The 16,425-nt window shown below is 40.9% G+C and overlaps 1 protein-coding gene across 3 annotated transcripts in view; it reads right to left on the bottom strand.

The window, feature by feature from the left end:
• Positions 1-403: 403 nt before the first annotated feature.
• Positions 404-16,425, bottom strand: part of URI1 (URI1 prefoldin like chaperone) — a 62,112-nt gene continuing 46,090 nt past the window's right edge. For all 3 annotated transcript variants that reach the window (XM_075940174.2, XM_089781476.1, XM_006121204.5), the window contains exons 7-11: positions 12,273-12,453; positions 9,454-9,718; positions 6,015-6,157; positions 3,644-3,902; positions 404-703 (exon numbers count right to left, since the gene is read on the bottom strand). In XM_075940174.2, the coding sequence (XP_075796289.2) occupies positions 518-703; positions 3,644-3,902; positions 6,015-6,157; positions 9,454-9,718; positions 12,273-12,453 (1,034 nt within the window). In that variant the 3' untranslated portion in view covers positions 404-517. The remainder of the gene's footprint in view (positions 704-3,643; positions 3,903-6,014; positions 6,158-9,453; positions 9,719-12,272; positions 12,454-16,425) is intronic.

The following is a 16,425-nucleotide window of genomic DNA, read 5'->3' as shown; positions in this document are numbered from 1 at the left end:
AGTAAGATATCAGCAACGTTTAATAGAAGGAAAAAAACTCAATTTTAGCAGGTACCTACAACAACGTGGATACAAGAGTGTCTTAAAACGCTAAAGCAAGTAATGACACATAATTGCTGAATCAATTTGAAATTTGAAAAGTGTCTTTAAAACTGTCCATATGGTAAGTAGGACATCACAGTTGGTACAAAACTGCCTGTACAGTTAGGTTTAAACTTAAAACCGATGGTATAGGAAGAGAAATCTTTGAAAAATAATTTCAAGTGCTGTTCTCATAAGGCAAACATATACAAAGGTGCTGACAGCATACAGGGAAACTGACAAAATAATCTTAATATTGAAGTGTTCAATCACTTTTTTTAAAATATCACCAATAGAGGTCTAAAAGATAAACAATGCCAAATTAACATAAGATACCTTTTACTAACTAGGTGTAATTCACATAGTTTTACATAATCTCAACAAAATGTGAAACTAAGCGTTAATATTCAAACTTTCACTGCATCGGCAGCAGGGTCTAGTTTGTCTGTTGCATTCTGGCAGCTTTGAATTTTGAAATCCTCTTTGTAGTTTCTTCTGATGCCTCAGACAGAACTTCCTCTGATTTTCGCTCCGGAATGGTAGGCAGGACAGGGTAAGCAATGCTTGGGTGTGGTATTAAGGGAGACAAAGGCTCTTTTTCTATCACAGTTCCAGAAAAAGCCTACAACAAAAAAGAAAACTCAGAATGAGCTAATAAAATGCAGATGTGAAGCTTTGCCCATAAGGTCATTACCCTATATTAGCCTTATTAGGATTGTTATTTCTTTTAATCAAAAGTGAAAGAAATATACTTAAATCAATGGTATTTCCTTGCATAAGTAACCAAACTGTGATTAACCTTATAATATAACTTGTTCAAAGAAATCTGAATGAAAGATAGTGTGTTAAAAGTACTACTTAATCACATTCCTAAATGCATAAATTATCTGAAAAAATTGGTTCCCACTGATCAAGAAAATAAAACAGATTGTACAACTGGCAATTTCATCATAGATAACAAATGGGAAAAATTTGTGGATTTTAGGTCAGTCTGCATATTCCATCATGTGTCATATTTCATGGCTTGATAACTTGGTCTTCTCTAATTGTATCAAGTTGACACTTAGAATATAAATTTACCTATATTTTGTTGAGTCTTAGTTTTTCTTTCTTACCAAAAATTATCAAAAATTGATCATGGCTGTTTATAAGAGAACAAAAGGCTTCTAATTATTTTCTTCCTTTATACATTTTAACTAAAACTGTACATCTTAATATTTTAAATTACAATTTCCACTTTTTTGCTATTTTAATAAAAAGAAACAGAATATTTGCCATATGAAAAACAGTAAGAAACTATTTTTCATAAATGCTTTTAACAACAGCCATAGGCTTACAGTATGCATAACAGTGTGCTTATGCAATATAAAATGCTACATTTTGAAAAAGTCACAATATAACATGCTGAAAATTAAAAATGGTTCAGAGCATTTCAGATTAAAGCTACACTAGCTTATACCCAAGGTTTTATTATTATATTGGGCAAAAAGGATTAGATACCAGATTTATTAAATCTGCTCTTTTAAGAGTTATTCTATTGCCAAGAAAAACACAACAAAATAGCCACTTTTCTTGCATGTCCTGCAAAAAAAGCAATTTTTTGTGCTCTACGCCAACAGCAAAATTAAACCCAAAATTGTACCATTCTGCTGATTTGTTCAGGAATACTACATTTTTATAAAAGCTAAATAAAATATGTCCACTGAAGTTCTGCTGCATCAAAAAAATAAAAGAAAAAAATCAACTTATGGCAAATGCAACCAAATAAATACTACGTTTCAAATGTTCATAAAAACACTGAAAGCAAAACATTTTTTTTTAAAGTGAATCTATCTTTCATTCTGATTGGCGCATTTTGCTCTGAGAGATGTACAAAATCACGCTCTATTCAGAGATGAATATAGGAATGATCTATTTTTGTTTTACAGTGACAGAAGTGTACTAGATGTTTAACGTACAGAATATAGTCTCAACTCCAAAGAAATTACGATCGATAGTGCTACCCCTGCAAAAAAAAAAATCCACACCAGCAGATCCTTATGTTTCCACTGAATATCCTTAAAGTCAATAGGACTTCCTGCAAACATAAGGGCTGCCACATGGATCCCTCAGCAGGATTAGGGTCTATGCAGATATAACAAAGTGGATATACAGAAAAACCCATAACTACAGGACTATGTGGCTGTTTAGAGAGTAAAGCACTCACACAGCAGTGTGAGTCTATGAATCTACTTTTTGTTAAAAATAAATATCTTTCCAGATGAAACAATTTCCCTTTGAAGATGCCTTCTGTCCCCAGAATTTCTGAAAATTCTATGTAACCTAAGTTTTATAAAATTACTGTAATTTTCAATAACAAAAACATGTTAAAATATTAATTTCTATGAATGCCATTGGAGCAACCACGTCTTATTTCTGAATGCTCTCAGTGGCTGTCACAGCTATTCACCAAGCCCAGGCACGTTTTTCCTAGTGATGTAGAGTCACTTTAATTTATGATAAGCGATTACTCAATTTGGTTCAGCTCTTTGATGGCATCTTGTTTGAAAGAACAGGCTCTTCTTAAAGACCAAATTCCAGAAGTTGTGTTATGTATTAGCACAGAGGTGGGCAATAATTTTGGGCCAGGAGCCATTTCAAAAATTTTTGAAGTGGCCCCAGGCCACCTGGAAGGGGTGGGGCCTAAACCAGAAGGGGGCAGGGCTAGGGTGCTTCTTGGATTCTCTACCTCCAGACCATGATTAGTCTGGGGGCGGGGGAGCCCCTTTTCCTCCCTCCTTCCCACTAGGCACCCATGTCCCTGGCAGGGCGGGGAAAAGGCTTCCGACACTCCCCCATCCCCAGGCCAATTAGGGCCTGGGGGCGGGAGAGCAGGGTGAAGCTTCCTTCACCCTGCCCCCGCCCTGTGCGAGCGTATGGCACTTTGAAGTGCTGGGTGCTCCTTGCAGGGCAGAGGGAACTTCCCACCTCTCCCCTGCCCCCAGGATAATCAGGGCTTTGGGGCAGAGAAGCATGTGATGTCTCCTCCTGCCCTGCAAGGATCACATGGCACTCTGAAGTGCCGCGTGCTCCTTGCACGGCAGGAGCAAATTTCATGGGCTCCCCCACCCCTAATTGGCCTGGGGGCGGGGGAGCGGCAGGGCCTCCACGGGCCGGATCATTCTGCTTGGTGGGCTGGATCTGGCCCACAGAGGCCCTTTTGCCCACCCTTGCATTACCAGGACAGTTTCCTTCCTCCTTCTGTCACGGGACTCAGTTAACACTGGGAAAGTCCCAGGGTGCACTAAATTTGAAAGCCATGAAGTCAACATGCTCAGAGGAAGGGATACTGTCTACTGTGCTACAAAAAGAGCAAATATTCAGTTCAGCTGGCTATCCCACAATAAAACGGGTAGGTGAAGAGAGATCACGCCTCCTGACAATCTCTCCCCAGAGAGAGAGGTAGAGAGAGCTGGGAAATTAATTAAAAAGAAATTAAACAAATGGATGGTAAGGGTAACTATGCTATCCAGCATTTTCCTTTTTACCCATGCCAACAATGAATATTAATCAAAAACTGTACCTCAAATGTTCCTGATAAGGTTGAAAGTTTTTTTGGAAGATGCTCATGCCCCTCCTCCACCTCCTCCTCCAAGATTCCTTCACTGTTGTCACTGTAAGTAGCTTCATCATAGCTAATACTCCTCAGAACTCCTCGTCTGTCATCAAACTCAGCAGCACTGCTCTCACTGGTATCACTACAAACACTATTCTCTCTGCTTCGAGACTTCAAAATTGATTTACGAGGAACATATTCTCCATTCACAACATCAACAAAGACTCTATAAAGGAAAACGTTCGCTTTAATAAACTATTTCAGGATCAGATGACAAATGTACAGTGATCTCACTTCGTCTTTTGTACAAATTAATTATGATTTGCATTTCTAACTTTTCAACTGCTGTATTACAATACTGTACCTTTAAAAGATACAATAAAACATTTTCTTTACTAATGAACATGAAATAATTCTTCAACCCAAACACTGTCATGCCTTTATTAAAGGATTAGCTGGTAAACTCCTCTTTTTGTAGAAACTGTATAGCTCTTAGACACTTGACAGAACAGCTTGATTTGCAAAATGTAAAGAAAAATTGTAGTCACAAGATGAGTTTGAGGGTTGTATTTCTAGAAACCAAACAGAAAGTTGTGATAACAGGCTTTGTAGTGTGAAATCATTTTCAGAGGTAGAGTACGTAAACAACTGTTTGAAACATTCTCTCACACAGGGCAAGGAAGTTTTCCCAGGTAAGTGCCATTATTTTCTGTAGAATCTACACTTTCACTAAAAATAAAATAAGCTTTTAGCTCATTAGTTTCTAATGTAAAACTTTCCAAACATGCACATTGTGAACTGACAGAGCCTTCTTCCTGAGTCTACAGGTACTGTTCCCATCCCTCTGTTGCTGCTCATAGTTTTTCCAAACTACAATGATATTTGACCAGCATCTGTTAATTGCTGCTACTACTCTTTGAAACCCTATGAAAAGCTATAAAACCAACAAGAAACCAATCAATTTAGTACTGATGCAGCTTGCCAGAAGAAGAGGTAGGTACTAGAGCTATTCACTAGGGAGAACTCAAAAACTGATGAGGTACAATAGCAGACATGCCAAAAATAGTACATCACAGGTATTAGCAGAACTGGGGAAGACTGGTAGGCTATGGGATTTAATAGTGCAGCACTGAAATCAGTGAAAGCTTTGTCACTGACTTAATTGGGAAAGAAGCAGGCTCCTGGAAGAAAAAGTACAACAGCTTTCTTTCAGGAGCTAGAGAGTGGGATTTTGTTTGTTTCTTAAGATCTTCACATTTTTTATGCACATACTAGCCTAAGACTACAAAACATACAGATCCTAATGAGGGTTCAGAGACACCACTATGGAACCCCAAACCTTCCCTTTTCCCAGCAGTTATATAGCTGTCATTAGAAGTGGGCTGGACTTTTCACCTGGTGTTGCCTGTGAATACATTTTCAGAAGTAATTAGGAATGTGATGTTGCAGATAGATGCCTATTATATTTCCAGAGGCTTTTGAAAATCCAACAGGTACTCATCTGCATCTTCAGGCACCTAAATCTTTAAAAGTCTATCCCCGTTTCTCAATCTTGCTTTTTTCCTTTAACTATCAGAAGTCTGGTCAATTTTTCTCACCCTTTGAAAGATGGAGAGGAGAGAATGGGTAGGAAGGGAACAGATAAAGATATGTGTCTGTGAGCAGATGGGAAAGAGAAATACTGAAGATTGAAATAGATAGAAGTAGATGGAAAAGGAGAAAGATTTTGTGGGGAGGGAAGAAATGAAAAAGAGAAATATACCAGAGAGGAGGTAAAGCATGTGCTGAAAGGAATATGCTCGACTGAAGTGAGTGAATAAGAAAAAGAGAAAGGACATTACTCAGAAACGGATACACCAGAGCAAAGAAACAGTGGGATGAAGCTAGAAAAAGTAAGAAAGCATAATGTGACGGACATGATCAGTTATATTTGAAAAATATGTAAAAAGATTGACAATATGTTTAATTAGACAAAGTGCCATGGGCCATTTCATTCCTTTAAGTTGCAGGAGATATGGCATGAAGCAGTGGGGTAAAGTTTAAAAGTATTGATTAAAAAAATACATTACTGACCCCTAGTCTGAGAAAATGCATCACTCACCAAAGCAGCATGCAATATCTATGAAATGTGACAATTTAAATGTGTGACAACCATGCAGGCGACACAAATGTTCACTTCTTAAGATGTATGCCCAGTTCTAAATGCTTCTGTGAGAGACAGCTCCATTTTTGGGTAAGATTTCAAAATTCCTGCAGGATGCTTCAAAGAGGACACACTGGAACACAGAAGGCAGTCTTACTGGGGAAAACACAGTAGCCATAGCTATACGTTACATACCGGTAAATATCTGCAGGTGTTCTGATGTTAGGCAGTTCTGGGGCCAAGTGTCCATTGCCATTGCTATTCTTCCTTTTACGTTTGGCCTCTTCTTTCTTTTCACTAAATTTCAAAGTAGTATTTTTTCCTGTGTTTATTCTTACCTGAAAATTAAAACACAAATTATTCTACAATACAAAAATCAAGTAATCAGAAGGGCATGGGTCAAATGAATTAATGAATTCTCCATATCCAAGCAGCTGGGGGATACAACTAAACATCAAAATGTATTGACAGTGACAGTCCCAATGCTCACTGTCTTGGTATTAAGTATCAGAGGTGTAGCCGTGTTAGTCTGAATCTGCAAAAGCGACGAGGAGTCCTGTGGCACCTTATAGACTAATTGAAGTGTAGGAGCATAAGCTTTCGTGGGCAAAGACCCACTTCGTCAGATGCATGTCACATGCATCTGACGAAGTGGGTCTTTGCCCACGAAAGCTTATGCTCCTACACTTCAGTTAGTCTATAAGGTGCCACAGGACTCCTCGTCGCTTTTGTCTTGGTATTATATGCAAAATTCATGTGCATTAGCATCAAGAAATAACTTTTTACATCAGGAATGGGTAAGAATAAAACTTACACCGTAAGTCATTAACTCTGACCAAGAGCTTAGTTTCCCTTGAATGTAAAAGGCACTTTTAGAAAATGTAGCCCAGTGATATTACCTTGTAGAAAGTTGTGCCATAGCACTGGCAGTATTAGGGATGTAAGCAAATGCTTATCGGGTAGTCAAGTAGAAACTCGACTAGTCGCTTCCTTCACCCCCTCCTCCGGCCCCGCCTCTATCAGGGAGAGGCAGCAAGCAGGAGGACGGAGAGAGCATGAGCTGATGCTGGTGGGAGCCAGCTTAAAAGCTGGTTCCTGCCCCCAGCACTGTCTCCGCAGCGGGCAGGGGAGGTAGGCGACAGCAGGGAAACAGTGTGAGCGGGGACTGAAATCACACCAGTCCCACTTCTGCTCCTCTCCCTTTGGAATATAGGCTCTTGTACATTTCAAAGGAAGAGGCACAGAGGGGAACCCATGCCAGCAGGGACTGCTTTGCTCCCCACTGGCGTGGATTCCTGCTGTCTCTCTCCCTTTGAAATATATTCCAAACATTTCAAAGGGAGAAGTGCAGTGGGATAGTGAGCGCCCCCCTTATTGACTAATCGAGAAGTCAACAGGAATTCCATCAGCTACTCGATTACCTGATTAATCAAAATTTAACATCCCTAGGTAGTATGTAAACTTTAATATAACTTTTTGGTATCATTTTTGAGATTTAATGACTGAACTAATGGACTTCAAAACACAGAGCAGCAAAATAAATCTTTTTGGAGAAAAAGAGCCAAATTAAGCTTCGGCTATCATCAGGGTCCTAAATACAAGATATGCCATGGCACTTACTTTCAAGGTTTCACGTAAATGTTTGATTTACACAATGAATTCTGCAATGGCTTTTACATTTTACAATACTGCATGTCTAAAATAAATATAAAATGCATTTTCAGGGAAAAAACTATTTTATCCTACGGGTGTAAGTACAGCAAAGAGTTAGAATGACCCTGCAGTGACATTTTAGAAATGCTATTAGGAGATTTACCCAGTGTTGCTTGGGTCCTTAACTCAAAGAAGTTATTTCTTCATTTAAATCATTCCTCTGGGGTAGGGCTGGGAACGAGTGTTCACTGTACAGGCTGCCCCAGGGAGAGAGGAGAACCCCAGCCCTCTCTCACTAAAGCACCTTGGGGCCAGGTGAGAAGCGCCTGTCCATGGCTGTTGAAGTTCCAGAGAGCATGGTCAGGGGAAAGGTGCATGTCTCCTGGCTAGGGGACAGACAGACCCATAGACAAACTTTCTAAAATATATAGTTTGTAGCTGTCTCTTTCTCCACCCCGGCCTCCTATTGACCTAATGGGGTTATAGCTGTTGTAGGCCCTATCTCTGGCCCATTGCTGCTCCCCTGTGGTCATTCTGCAGTATAACTCCCTCCTGCCAGACTCCTTCCATTTTATGAAAAACAACTGAATTCCAGGCACATCCAGTAGCCCAGCACAACCAACCCTTGCTTTAAGTTTTAAGAGAAAGCTGCCTACCAAATGTAATTGTCTTACCGTATAGGAAGAGTTTTTGAACAAACAGACTCTCAGACAGATAGACAGACATATGTACATTTCTAAAATATATAGTAAGATTAGGAATACAAGCTAGGGTTAAGGCTTTGAGTCAATCATGGAGGTCATGGAAGCCACAGATTCTGACTTTCCAGGACCTCTATAACTTCTGCACTATCCTGGACCAACCACACTAGCCACTGCTGGGGCAGGTTCAAATGATGGCAGAGTTGGGAGCAGTGCAGCTGCACAGAGGGAGGAGCATGGTCTCCTGGAACTGGCGGCACTTTGCTCCTCCCCTTTGGCTTCAGCATCACCTGGGAGCAGAACCCTACAGATAAGAATACCAATGTCTATCTGCAAGTAGACATGTGTATCTGTGCAGGGCTCTAGAGTGGGGCCAGGTCAGGCAGGGAGCCTGACTTAGCCTTGCTGTGCTTCTGACCTGAAGCTGGCAATGGTGACACCCTGTAGAAACCCCCCAGGTCCCTCCACAGCCATCACCCCTGCTTCACCAATCCCTTCCCCTGACCCAGCATCCCAAACCCCAGCCCTGAGTTTGCTCTCAGAGCCTACGCCCCCTCCTGCAGTCTGAACCCGCTCCCCTGCACCCCAAGTATCTGCTCCAGTTCTGACCCCCCCCAGAGCCAACACCACATACCCATTCCTGTACCCCAAGCACCCGGCCCAGCCCTTATCTCTCCTCAGAATCAGCACCCCATACTGCCCCACACCTCAAGTCTCAGCTCTGAGCCCCTTCCCAGAGCCTGCACTCATACCCCCCTCCTATATATTAATCCCTCAACTGAACCCCAATGCCCTGCCTCAGCAAGCAATGGAGATGGGACCTTTAGGTAAGGAGAGGGCTAATCTTGGGTTGCCCTTAAATTCCAAAAGTGATCCTGGGCATAAAAAGGTTGGAGACCACTATATTGGGACATCTAATGCATTCCTCCACTTCCCTCCACAACCCCATCAAAGGGATCTTCTACCTTTTTCCTTCAGAAATTGTTCCAGTTTATAAAGTAGACATATTTCTGACTTGTTTCTTGATGAGAGCCTTCTTTTTTCACTTGCTTAATAGTTTAACTTTAGCTCTGGAAGCCTGGATGACTTCCTCATCTCTGACACCATCTTACCCATATGAGGTAGGCCCCTTTTCCAGGCTCATTCAAGCAATAGAATATTTTACTATATGGGGCTATGAGGTACACTAGTTAAATAACACCGATGGTGTATGTGTGTGTACGCACACACACACAGGCTATATTATATAGAGATAAAATATAAAAAGTAATAGTACAAACCCTTTTAGGTTCAACAGTATGAGAGAAAAATATAGTTGGCACAGAATCATCTGCAACTCCTAAGTCATCTTCATCATCACTGTTATAATGATTTGGGCCATTAACTTGGCCACTGAACAATTCTGAATTTGTTACTTCTTTCTGTATAGTGTCCTGAGTAGTAGAGTCTTCCACTCTGTGTACCACATTCAGATCTGTCTTATCATCTTTCTCCTCTTCAGAGGAGGTTGTATCTTCTCCATTTGCCTCAACCGTAAGAGGTGTCCTACAAAATGCAAAAACACTTAAGGAAAGAAAACTTATCAATACAAATCATAGCCTAGCAAGATAAAGAACTTACAGAATAACATATGAACCCACAGAATAATTATGAGATGGGATATTCTGGCAGAAGTTAGGAAAGAACAATATCATACACAATATAGAATTTAAAGGCCAGACTGGAGTGCTTATTCATATGTGGAACCACTTCAATAAGGAGGTGTTTATCAGTGCAAGCAAGAGAGCCACAATCTGGTCCTAAGTCATATTTTTTTTGTTTTGGGACCAAAACTGCTCTAAGGATGGTGATTCACAACTAAAAGAGTTGTTTTTGAGGATGTATGCACAACAGGTCAGAAATACAAACGGCCCAACTATACTACTAGCTTATCCATTTTGTATGCTTTAGGCCAGCCTCTCTCTTGCAAGCAAGCTCTAATTAAGGCAAGATACATATGAGAGTATCAAGAAGCTGGTTACAGCTCCGTGATCCAGTGCCTTTCTGAAGTAGTCTTAGGGCCAGTGAAAGTAGCTACAGTGCTGCACTAACTCACATCCTAGCATAGCATCTCAAACAGCCACTATGTCATTGAACGATGGGAGTAGTGGAACTACTTTGCAATGCTTTATCTTTCTTTCCAAGTTGTGCCTCCTATAATAGACGTGGGAGAAAGGCTGCAATCACAGGAACTGCCTCTGCCATTAAATAGTTCCCCTGTGTCAGGAGAATGAGGGGATTCCTTCCAGATATTTACAGACACATTCCAGCTCCTCTGTACCACTCAGGAGCTGGATTCTTTTAGAAAATCTGATCCTCTATATTCCAACCTTCTTCATCCAACCCTAATAATTATGATCCCTGTTCATTCTTTTGGTTATATTTATAGGCTCCATCACTGTAGCCTCACAAATACTTCACAAACATTAAATAGTTTATTCACACATGACACCCTTGAGGTAAGCAAGTTTTATTATAACCATTGCATAGATGGGACACTGAGGCATACAGATGTTAAATGTTCCCTGATCACATAGAAATTCTGTGGCACTCAGGTTTTGTACCCAAATCTTCCTTTATTATGAGCAGCTTATTTTAAGTTTCACATTTTATTTGTTTTTGTGAATTTTAAGATATTAAAAAGTAAACAGAACTCTGAATGGTTGTTTTAAGAGTTGTCTCAGTTTATAATGGAACTAAAATTAATAACATGTAATATTGGTCCTCCGCAGTCACTGATTTAAGCCAATCAACTGCTAAAAGCACCTATTTGCTCATGCTAGTAAGGCAGTGGTCACCAACCAGTAGATCAGGATCTACCAGTAGATCTTGGAGCCTCTTGACAGATGATCCTGACTGGTTTGGCTGGAAGCTATCAAGATGCTGGCACTTCAGTTGCCCCTACACCCACTATGATGTTGTTCCTGTCCTCTGCCTTAGAGCTGCCTCCCTGGGAGCCTCCTGCTTGCTATGCAGGTTGTGAGAGGAAAAGGGGGGGGGGGGCGTGTTGATGTCACGGTGCCCTTCCTGATTACACTTCTGTACCCTATCTCCACACAGAGAGAAGGGGATGGAGGGAGCTTGACAATGCAAATCTCTATCACTCTCACACGGGGGTGGGTGGGTGGGTGTGTGTGTGTGTGTGTGTGTGTGTGTGTGTGTGTGTCATACTCACAACCACACACTGACCTTCACTCTCATCTCCAGACCCAGCACATACGTGGGGGGTTGCTGTTACTACTGGCAAAGTGTGGTATTTTAGGTTTTTGACTGGTCTGTGTATTTCATAATTTTCGTTTCTCTCTCACATTTAAATTTAACTCGTTGAGTAGTGAGTTCTAAAATGCCTAACTTGTCGTGGCTGGAGTCATTATCCCTGTGGTAACTGCTGCTCCTGGACATGGCTGGCATGTCCTTGCAGCCCCTGGGAAAGGCATAGCAAGAGGTCTCCATATGCTGTCCTTGCCTGCAAACACCACTCCTGCAACTCCCATTCATCAATAACGGGGAACTGTGGCCAGTAGAAGCTGTGGGATTAGTGCCTGCAGATGAGGGGCAGCACATGGTGCCATGGAGCCTTGCTGTACATGCCAACTGCTTTTGGGAGTGGTGCAGGGCCAGGACAGGAGTAAGCCTGCCTTAACCAGAAGCTACCCCCCAGAAGCTGTATCAGTTCAATAGTGCCCAGGCAGAACCTGCTTCCTCAACCTCTATCCCAGCCCTGAAAACACTCCCGGACCCCAATCCCCCACTCTGGGCTAAGCTTAGAGCCTCTCCCATACTCCAAACGCCTTGGCTCAAGACCAGAGGCTGCACTCCTACCCCAGCCTGGTGAAAGTGAGAAAGGGGGATGGAATGAGCAGGGTGAGGCCTCAGAGAAGGGGTGAGGCAGGACCTCAAAGAAGGGGCAGGAAGGAAGTGGGGCAAAGGTATTTGGGATGGAGGTAGATCTTACATTGCACTTAAATTGAAAAAGTGATCTTGTGATTAAAAAGGTTGGAAACCACGGTTGTAAAGGTTTTAATTACATCTTTCAACCAAACCTTCAACAGTAATATACCTGTCAAGTTCATCCAGCATCTCTTCTCGTCTCTCAAGCTCTTCTAATCGGGCCCACAGTTCCTCATCAGATTGGGAAAAACCCTTAGTCTTTGTATCCATACCATTTTCTTGACACTTAACCTCAAAACTGTCTGACACTTTTGGCTTTGAATGAGGCTTGTGAGCAGTTCTGCGTTTTCCTGTGCAAAATTAATAAACAAAAAGTATTTTGCCAAAACATTTTCCATTTGAAATTACGGCTGAATTGTTTAAATAATTCTGTCCATGAACCAGAGCATTGTCACAGGATAAAGCTAATGCAAAACAGAGACACTGATCCTGTGACACTTCTATTACAGTGATTTGGTACCTCTCATTTGATTTAATCATTTTCTCGAGTGGTGCACTAGAGTGTGACAGTTGCTCACTGTGCCATTAGCTGGAGAAACAAACCTTCTTTGTACTTTGGCTCAGTTGGGACCAACTATTTAGACAATTCGATTTTTTTTTTATAAATGTATGAAGTACAACAACGTTACCTGAAAATTAGAGATGGTTTATAGGACAAATAGGGAAATTTACCATGAGTCCAAAGTATCTGCACAAACTTCTTTGGTAACTATGAATTCAGTTCATTCAATAACAAAAAGACATTTTTATCTTTAAAATCGTGGTTTTTTAATAATAAAAATAAAACCTTTAAAAGCTTCAGAAGCAGCTAGAAAAATTTGCTCCTAATTCAACAGCAATCACTGTAGTCATTTAAATGTTTCATTGGCTATTCAAATGGTAAACACATTGTTTCCAAACTCAGGCTTTAAGGCCTGAAAAGATCATTTTTATCATCTAGCTTGACCTCCTGCACATGGCAAGCCATAAAACCTCATTCACCCAACTCCTGCAATAGGTCCACATCCCTGTGGCTACTTAAGTCTTCAAAACTTGATTAAAAAACTTCACGTTAAAGAGAATCCACCATTTTCTCTAATTAAAACCAGCATGTAACCAATGTTGCAGATAAAGGCGAAAAAAAAATCTCAGTCTCTGACAATCTGCTCTGGAGGAAAATTCCTTCCTGACCTTTTATGGTTATCTCTTAAATCCTGAGCATGTGGATGAAACCCATCAACTAGACACCTAGGGTGTGTCTAGACTACAGTGTTTTGTCGACAAAAGTGGACTTTTGTCGACAAAACTATACATAATGTTGACAGAACTTGGCAGTTTCATCGACGGCGGTAAACCTCATTCTACGAGGAATAACGCCTTTTGTCAACAGTGTTCTGTTGGCAGAAGGCATTATTGCATCTACACTGTCCTTTGCGTCTACACTCTCATGTCGACAAAGCAGCTTTCTTTGTTGACAGAACTGGATGTAGTCTAGACGCTCTTTGTCAACAGAAGCTTTGTCGACAGTATCTGTGGATAAAGCCTCTGACAAAAGCCTGTAGTCTAGACGTACCCCTAGGAAAGAATTCTCTATAGTAAGTCAGAGCTCTCCCCATATAGCAGCCTATTTCTAGCCATGAGAGATGTGCTGACATGGATCGCCATTGTTGGCAATCTCATCATACTATGCCCTCCATAAACTTAGTTTTTAAACAAGTTGGTTTTTTTGCTCTCAGTACACCTCTTGGAAGACTTTTCCAGAACTTCATTCTTCTGATGGTCAGAAACCTTCATCCAATTTCAAGCCTCAACTTGTTGGAGGCCAGTTTATAGTCATTTGTTCTCGTGTCATCGTTGGTGCTTAACTTAAATAACTCCTCTTCCTCGCTGTTATTCATCCCTCTCATGCCTTTATAGAGTCAAATAATCTTGCCGCTTAACCTTTGTTTTGTTAGGCTAAACAAGCCTAACTCCTTAGGTGTCTCACAGGACAAGTTCGCCATTCCTCAGATCCTCCATTCCAGTCTGAATTCATGTTTCTCAAGGATGGGAGACCAGAACTGTATGCAGTATTCCAGATGAGGCCTGACCAGTGACTTGTACATTGGTAATAAAAACTTACTACTACTGGAAATACCTTCCCTAATGCATCTTAGGAATGTCCTAATTAGCCTTTTCCAGGCAGGCACCACATTAGTGCCTCATCTTCATCCTGTGATTGACAAATATACTCAAGTATTTCTACTCTTCTGTTACTTCCAACTGTTAAGTCCCCAGCTTATAGCATCAACTTTTGTGTCAGTTCCTTTAATATTCTTAGAGGAAGATTATCCTGATTCAGTCCTTGTGACAGAGTGCAAGGAGAGAGCAGGTAAAGTTGCTCTTCGGTGACTTAGAGGTTGGCCCAATCAGTCCAGGGCTGACAAAAGAGGCACAGGAAGGAAGTGCAGAGGGAGGAAGAGGTTTAGTGGAGTCTAATCACACAGAGGCCTAGATAGGAAGACCTCTGTCCCCTCAGGTATTGCTGAGAAGGCCTAAAGCTCAGAAAATATTTTAAATAGGTAGGAGCATGGGAGATTATGGTGATACTGCTGAAAGGGAATTTTTAGTTTCACTAAGAGCACATCTAGCGGAATCCATCCAGTTTCTGGAGAGAAAACGATGAGGCAGGGTTGTTGGGCCCCTGCTGCATTCCCATTGAGCTATCTGAGTTTAGCTTCCACCCAGAATGTGAAAATTTCTCCTTCCTCATTCCCATCAGCCACCTAACACACATATTCATTTAGGTGTTGGATAGCTAGAATATCTTTAATCTCCACCCCGTCCTCTGTTCCTAGCAATCCCTCTTCATTTTTAATTTTTTTTTAAATGTATATGGTTAAAGAACACTCTCTCTTAGTAATTTACTGTTTGTTTTAGTTTCCTTTGCAAAGTCCAGTTCTGCTTGGCTTTTGGCAATTCTCGCTTTATTCCTACACTTTCATACCTCAAAGACGTAGCTTTTCACACTTATCTACACCGTGTCCATTTCTCTATAAGCGTTCTGCATTCTCTTAATAACCTCAGAGGGGTAGCAGTGTTAATCTATATCTGCAAAAACTACAAGGAGTCCTGTGGCATCTTAGAGACTAACAGATTTATTAGGGCATAAGCTTTCAAGTGCAAAAGCTTCATTAACACAAGCAACTTCTTCCTTATATATATTCCTGCTTCTATAATTCCTCTCCAATTCATCTGATGAAGTGGGCTTTTCCCATGATAACTTATGTCCTAATAAATCTGTCTCTAAGGCTATGTCTAATCTATGATTAAGTTTCAAAAGAGGATATGCAAATTCCCACAGAGATTCTTCTTCCGATCTCACTTTTGAACGCGAAAGTAGTCAGGACGCATTTTTTTCGGCAACCCTTACCTCTTTTGTGAAAAGCCGCTCTTCCTCAAAAAATGAGGTTTACTTGGCTTCTCGAAAAAGGGGGGATTTGCCGAAAAAAGCCAGCATCCTGACTACTTTCACTTTCTAAAGCGGAAATTGCATATCCTCTTTCGAAACTTCAGTGTAGTCTAGACAAGCCCTATGATGCCACATAGACAAGCCCTATGATCTAACTGTGTATTATGGCATCATCTAACTGTGTATTATGATGCCACTATTTCTTAATACACAGTTAGATGTTTTTTCATCTAGTATCATCTGCAATTGTGCCCTATAAGTTTTTCCTCCTTACTTAGGATACTGACTACAGGTAGTTTCTGTAACTTTGGTTTAAGAAATCCCAAGCCTCCTTCATCTTCAGATCCTTGAGCTCCTCAGCTCAGTCAACTTCCCTAATTAATTCCCTTTATTTATTTTTTTAATAGTTTACGAGTTAAGATTAGGGACTCTAGTTTCAAGGAATATATCTTGCAATTTGTTTGGTTAATGCCTTGCACGCTGTAAGCAGTACCAGGCCAAAAATGATTCCAGTATCTCAGTTCCTTATCAGTAAAAAAAGGATAGCATTACTTTCTTATACCCTGTGTAGGGTCTTCCATATTGTGACTAAGGATTTTCAGAGGCAGGTGACTGAATAATCATGTAGTCAATATAATTTGTATCAACTACACAATTAGTCGATAAGGAAAGGTGCTCTCTCCCAGCTCATGCCTGTCCAGGAGCTACAAGAGCAACCCAGCTCCTATTACATTTAAACTGATAGCAGGGGTAGGTCCTGGATGCCAGATCTGGGACCGCTGTAGCTCTGTATTTTAAATATAGTAAAAGCAGGGCAGCTCTTACATTTAAA

Source organism: Pelodiscus sinensis, chromosome 12 (assembly GCF_052426305.1).
Source record: "Pelodiscus sinensis isolate ZL-2025 chromosome 12, ASM5242630v1, whole genome shotgun sequence".
In the NCBI taxonomy this organism is placed as follows: Eukaryota; Metazoa; Chordata; order Testudines; family Trionychidae; genus Pelodiscus; species Pelodiscus sinensis.
Note: the sequence above shows the minus strand (reverse complement) of the source record. Positions and strands in the feature narration are given on the sequence as shown.